The 6,807-nt window shown below is 48.2% G+C and overlaps 1 protein-coding gene across 1 annotated transcript in view; it reads left to right on the forward strand.

The window, feature by feature from the left end:
• Window positions 1-6,592, forward strand: part of LOC109303509 (zinc finger protein 239-like) — a 7,645-nt gene extending 1,053 nt beyond the window's left edge. Inside the window, exons 2-3 of the mRNA XM_019525706.1 lie at window positions 3,999-4,106; window positions 4,629-6,592. Of these exons, the coding sequence (XP_019381251.1) occupies window positions 4,031-4,106; window positions 4,629-5,533 (981 nt within the window). The 5' untranslated portion in view covers window positions 3,999-4,030 and the 3' untranslated portion in view covers window positions 5,534-6,592. The remainder of the gene's footprint in view (window positions 1-3,998; window positions 4,107-4,628) is intronic.
• The last annotated feature ends 215 nt before the right edge of the window (window positions 6,593-6,807 follow it).

Genomic DNA, 6,807 nt, shown 5'->3' on the forward strand with positions numbered 1-6,807 from the left:
TATTACCCCAAATACGTTCTGTTTCCCTGGGCAACGTTCCATGCAGACCCCTCCTTCCCTGCACCATTCCACTGCCCCCACTCCCAGCCCTGCAGCCCTTCACCCGGCTGCCTCCCCCTTTGCACCCCCCTCCCCTCCCTTGCCAAGCGCTGTCTCCCCGGGAAACTACTGATGGGAGGAGAGAGCCTGGGTCCCAGCTGCTCCCTCATAGGCTCCTGTGCAAGAGCTCGGGGTGGCTGCGGGCAGAAGCAGGGTGGCCCAGGCACCAGCCTGTCATGATGTACCTGTGGTAGCCAGGCCCTGGTATTGTGCTGGCAAGGGGCAGAATGAAGCAGGCGGCAGTGGGAGAGGGGCATTCCCTCACTTTTGGGGCCAATGGCAGTGTTTGTCAAGCTGATTTGGACTACTGAGGGGCTCTTATGTGAGACCCTTGCAGTGCCAACCTCCTCTGCTGTGGGAGCAGCAGCTCAAAAACCCCTGGGTGCCCTGCGGAGTGTGATGTTACTCTAGGGGTGTGCAATTATTTTGGGCAGTGGGCAAGCCACCAAGGGCCACATGACAGGCAGCCCAGGGCGATTAATGTTAATTTTCTGAATTTTTTAGGGGCCCACAGGCTGGATAGAATGGCCTGGCAGGCTGCATCCAGCCCCCAAGCCACATTTTGCCCACCCCTGTGTTACTCAGGGCTCTGGGGGAAACCATATGGTTCAGCCACAGCCAGTCTTGCAATCCCAAAAAACCTCAGTGCAGCCAGAAGTGCCTTGGATTGAGAGACAGCTAGGCTTCAAATGAAAGACCCTGTCTAGACAGAGGTGGTCAGCCCCCAGCCCGTGTACAAGCCACATGTGGCATCAGGGTGCTGAGGGAAAGCCCCTGGGAATAAGCTAGAGCTGTCCAAACAGCCTGCTGAAACCCCAAATTAAAACGAGGGTAGATGGTAAAGACCGAGATGGATTGTGGTTTGTGCATCTCAGTAATGCACCCAAAACTGTGCTTTTCTTGTTTCCCAGCAAAGAATGCAAACCCCCTGAGAATACAGTTTACCAGCCAGCGAGGAAAGGGTGAAGAGGTCATGGTTCATCATCTCTGTTTCCCTTTCCCTTCCGCCCCCTCCCAACACACAGAGAGAGCAAGGGATGCCATGACCATGGGGAAGGGAAAGACTCTTGTTTCTTTTCCTGCTCCAGACTGGCCAGTGAGCTACTTGGCCGATTGGGTGTGTATGAAGGGTATCCCATGCTGAGAGTTTAGTGTCAATCTGGGGAGAAGTGAGGCACCTCTCCCTTTATTCTGCCTCATTGTTTATATTTTGACTAGTTATTTCCATTGGAAGCTGATGCTGACATGGATATGAGCTCTAAATACAGCCTACTCCCTGCATGTTGAAATAATTGCCCCTCCCCTAATTCATGTTTGCTGACAGTCCAGCAAAGAGAGTTACTGTTGCTGGTGGGTAGCCACCAGTGTCGTCTTGTAGTGTAGACGAGGCTCTAGTCTATCCTACCTTTATAGTAGCTTTGCCGTTTACATGAGGGCATGCACTGTTGCAACTATCCTGTTGAAAGGCTGCCAAAATCTTTAGTGTAGACAGACACTGAGAACACGCCAGCCAATATTTTGTAACAGACAAGTCTTGGACATGCAGCACTTTCCAATGTTTATGTTATCAAGAAGCTGCCAAGAAGGAGTTCAGAGCTCCCTAGATTCACTAGAGTCAGTTGCTGCCTGCCCAAAGCGTTCCTGTAGAATTTAATCTTTCTCTTCTAGTCCCCCCGATAAACATATCGTGAAGCTCAAAATACGTGAAATGGCCTGTGTGCCATGCAGCCAGCCCCAGGCATTCAAAAGTCATGAGACAGGCTCTGCAAAATGGTTACTTCTAAAAAGAGAGTGCCTCTTACTCCCCTGATGGCTTTTGAAGCATTCAGGTTCAGGTTTTCTAATGATTTTTTTCCTGTTGACATGAGGGCTTGAAAGGTCACTATTGCATGATTTTTAAGGTGCTTTAAGGGAAACAGCAAACAATTGGCAACACTGGCACCTGAGAAAATGCAAACTGCCCTATTCGTGGTTTCTTAGCACTGAAATCTATAGGCTACCAACCTTTATTCACTACTAACTCTGCAACTAACTTGCAGCTCCATCTCTGATAAGTGAATGGGTGCACCTAAGGAGTATAGCCTATCTTTCTATCTTAATCAAAAGTAAAAACCTCTTGTGAATGATTTGGTAGGGTTAGAGTGCTGTAATCCAGGAAAAGGCAAACAGGGTTCTTTGGGTAGATGTGAGATCTTTTATTAGAACAACTAAATCTAATAAAAGATCTCACATCTACCCAAAAAACCTTGCCTGCCTATGTCCTTAGACCAACACAGCTACAACCAAGAACCCTAAAGTAGTCTAAGAAATGCATAAAAGGAAAGAGGTGTTTTGTGCTGCCTTTTACTGGACCAGCTGTATAGTTGGGAGAACTGCTGGACAAGCTTTTGGGCCCTTCCTCCAGTGACCTGATTTGCAAATTAACTTGAACTACTTCACACCTTTGTATTAGTTTGGACAGTCCCCAAACATGTGTGGTTTCCCTCCCTAGGGATCATTGCCTAGGTAAGGGAAAATGGTTCAGTGCGGTGTTAGTCTGACAGGCAAAAGGCAGGGTAGGGGGGTGCACCAGGTAAAGGAGAAAGGTTGGTATTCTGGAATCAATTGCAGAATACACATGCCAAGTCTTATAATGGCACTGGCAGCCAACAAGGCAGGGACTTGCTAGAGCAAACAGGGTTAACAGATTTTAAAATAACAATGTGGCTAAGACAGTAGCTTGTTTTAACATGTTAGCTGGTCTCGGTACCCCCTAGGTGCACCCTGCTTTCAGCTTTCTTCCATCCTTATGTTTAACAGGTTATTCCTTCCCTTTCTCTGCCCCTGCCTCATCCATTCTTCCCTCTGCACTGTCTTCTCTGCAGTGACTTCTGATCCTATCCTCTTGTGCCATCTGTACTACCCCATGCTGCATGTTCACTAAACTCTGCTTAAAAGAATGCTTGTTGAAGGTGTTGGTGGGATGTGACAGGGAGGCAATACTATCCAAAGACAAAGTAGAGCTTTTTAACAAAAGATTCACGGGGCTTTACAAGGATGTTGTGCTGGAGAATTACCACGCTCTCCTCTCAGTGGGTAGGAGTTTGTTGTTTGTTTGTTACCATCTTCCTGGGGTAGAGGTGGGGAACCTGTCCCTAGAACCTAGGTAAGAATGTCACCTCTTATTTAAAAGGATTTTCAGAAATGCAGCTGGCAGCCTACCATGTCCTTGAGTTCTTCTGGGGAAGAATCTATTTCTGGTTGGTGCATCCCAGTAAAGCCCAGTGATGTTTCTAAGGGTATAGACATAAGTACCATAACAAGAGGAATGGGATGGGGCAGGGATTTACCACATGTGAGTTGTTCTGCTGTAACTATCTGTGTGTGTGCCCCTACCACACAGCCAGTGGAAGCTTATCCTAGGTAACTTACACCTCTTTCCGTGAGGACTCAGTTGCCAATGTGTTAGCTTTCATTTACTGCCCGGTAAGAATATACAAACAGGCTGAGTGGGTAGCGTGCAGTAAGTGTACCTCTTCTATCCCTCTCAGTAACTGAGCACATGGCCAAACTAATCTCCTGCCCATACAAGCATTGTTAGGATTTTCTATATTTGCACATACCTATGTCTGGAAATGTGATTCTAGGTTCTCTGCTGGCTTTATATGCTATGTATGTCATACATCACTCTCCCGTTAAGAAGAATCCTTGAATTTCTGATGGAGATATGAGGCATAGCAGTAGATGTATCTTATATCCCAAAAGGTTGTCCTTGAATGTTTTCCTAATCAAATGGCTCATCCCTTCTGTTTCCTCCTCACTTATCTTTAAAGAGGGTCAGTTTAAAACATCATTTATCCAAGCCTTGATCTTATATGCAATAAGCCAAAATACCAATGGTCTATCTTTTGTACAAGTAGCATTTCCAGCCGTTAACCTGACAACCTCCCAGATGGAAGAAGAAGGATTCTCGGTCTCAGATCTTCAGGCCTTCGGGGAAAGCAAACTCTTGGAGGTGACTCACACAGGTGAGGCATGAGTTAAATGAGTTGAGCCTTGTCTACATTAACTCCTTGGTTTGGCTGAGCTCCATGAGCAATCAAAGACACATCCTTTCTGGCAGCTGTGGTGGCCCCTTCAACAGCTCGCGCCTCCCAGAAGCTGCATGGGCATATCCTTATTCTCATGGCTTTTTTGTGACCTCTGCCCAGCAACAGCCTTGTAATGTGGGTTTGTTACAAGTGAATTAAAAAATGGCAGTTCCAGCAGTGACCCTCTCCTCATGTAGAGGGTTTTAACATGTTCTCCTTTCTCCAGGGCAGGTATCACATGTACCTTTCTGCCTGATTGTGCTCTGTCCCCTCACAGATACTCTGAGCCCTAAAATAAGACAGGAAAACCAAGCTGGTTGGTCCCTTCTCCTGTCTGAGAGAAAGATGATGGCCTTTGATACTCACCATTCCTTTGTCTTGCATGCTTTTCAGTCTCTCCCTTTCCTTACCCCCGGCCCTCACTAAAAAAGCCACCTCTCTGGACTCTCATTTTGCCAGGAAGTGAAAGTGGGGATGAGGAGACACTTCAGCTGGACTGTTCTGAGAGCCCAGAGCTGCATGGGCTGCTTATGCCAGGCTTTGATGAGGAGACAGCCCAAGCCCTCATCCAGAGTGTGCCCAGCAGCCCTGCTATAGCACAGAGGGATGCCCCTCTTGAACCCCCCAGCCACGAAGGAGCCTTCCAAAAACAGCCAGTGGACTCTACAGCCCGCCGAGCATCCAGGGTCGAGCGCCCAACCATCTGCCCAGAATGCGGGAAGGGCTTCAGCCGGAGCATCCACCTGATCCAGCACCAGCGCATGCACACAGGAGAGAGGCCCTTTCAGTGCCCAGACTGCGGGAAGGGCTTTAGCCAGAGTTCCCACCTGATCCAACACCGACGTGTGCACACGGGACAGAAGCCCTACACGTGCCATGAGTGCGGGAAGAGCTTCAGCCAGAGCTCAAACCTCATCAAGCACCAGCGCATCCACACGGGCCACAAGCCCTACGTATGTGCTGACTGTGGGAAGATCTTCAGTGATAGCTCCACCTGCATCAAGCACCAGCGCATGCACACGGGCGAAAAGCCCTACAAGTGCCCCCAGTGTGGCAGAAGCTTCAGCCAGCGCTCTCACCTCCTGCAGCACCAACGCGTCCACAGCGGGGTCCGGCCCTATGCCTGCCATGAGTGCGGGAAGTGTTTCGGCCAAAGCTCGGACCTCATCAACCACATACGCACCCACACTGGGGAGAAGCCCTACACATGCCCAGCCTGTGGCAAGGGCTTCAGTGGGAACTCCAACCTCCTGAAACACCAGCGCATCCATACAGGGGAGAAGCCATACTGCTGCACCCAGTGTGGGAAGTGCTTCCGCTTCCAACCTCAGCTTGTGCGTCACCAGAAACACCATACTGCATAGGGCCCGTTGACCCACCCAGGGGAGCGAGGGAGCAACCTAAATAGGGAAAGCCAGCCGAGAATGGCGGGGAACCCTGGGAGAAGAGTGTTATCTGTCTAGCCTGGCCTGGTCAGGGGGCACAGTTCACACTATCATTTGGGGAAGGAGGAGAGAGGGATGTACGTTGCTTGCAGCAGGACAGGAAGGGACAGGGAAGGTAGAGCATGAGGAGAATCAGTGCCTTTGACTCTTAGGGGTGACAAGAACCACCCTGAAAACTGCAGCTAAAACCAAATCATTGCCTGGTAAACTAAGCAGGCTTTGCCACTGCAGTGAGACCATTTCCCAGGCATGTAGCTCCTTCTTGAAACCCAAGCTCCTGTCTCCCCTGCTTTCTGGTTCTTACTGGGAGAGGGCGGGGGGGTTAGGTATTATCACCTATTGATATTTATTGATTCCACTATATGATACTCGCACTGGATATGCCTACACTGCAGAGAGGGCAGCTCATGTAGATGCATCTGAGCTGGTTTTAAGCTATCTTATTCAGGGACTGCTACTGTAGCTACAGTGCTTGAACCGGGCTCAGCATAGAAGTGGTTATAAAGCTTTTCCAAGGGGGTTGCAGATGAGGTTGCATTCTGTGCTGCCATAGATACATTGCTTGCAGGACCCTGGCCAATTTGGAAATGTCTGCGTGAGCTACAGTCAGTGCAGTGTAGATGTCCCCATTTGTGATGGCCTGCAATGGGGCCATATTCTTTTAAATGTTTTTGCCAAATAAAAGGCCATAAACTTAATGTCTGTACAAATGTGCTGTTGTCTGACAGTTTGAATCATGGAGAACAATAAAGGCAATTAACATCCTGATAGAAGTTTCTCTCAATAAGTTTCTTCAGTTGCCTTTTGTGGGTGGAAATTAATGAACATTTTGTAAAGGTGTTAACAGCATGTAGGGTTTTTTTTTAAACTGTTATCTGCTAATTGGCAATTGATGAAAGGTGATATTCATTGGAAAATGAACTATTGTCCAGCTTATATTTTTTTATTAAATGCATTAAATATTAACATGGATTTAAAGTTTCATGAATAACCCTTTTTTTAGCCTAGCACATGTTGGATTTGGAATTGTGGGACACTGTGTCATGTTTCAGAAAATCATAGTGTGTTATTGCTTGTGCTTTTATAATATTTATAAAGCCTCTACCATCTGACTTTCTACCCAGGAAGGTGGGGGTGGGGGGCAGAATAGCCAGAATGTGACAAGGACTGACCCCCAAGGATGTGTTGCATAG

This window comes from Gavialis gangeticus, unplaced genomic scaffold, assembly GCF_001723915.1.
Source record: "Gavialis gangeticus isolate Ggan-Ray unplaced genomic scaffold, GavGan_comp1, whole genome shotgun sequence".
Classification (NCBI taxonomy): Eukaryota; Metazoa; Chordata; order Crocodylia; family Gavialidae; genus Gavialis; species Gavialis gangeticus.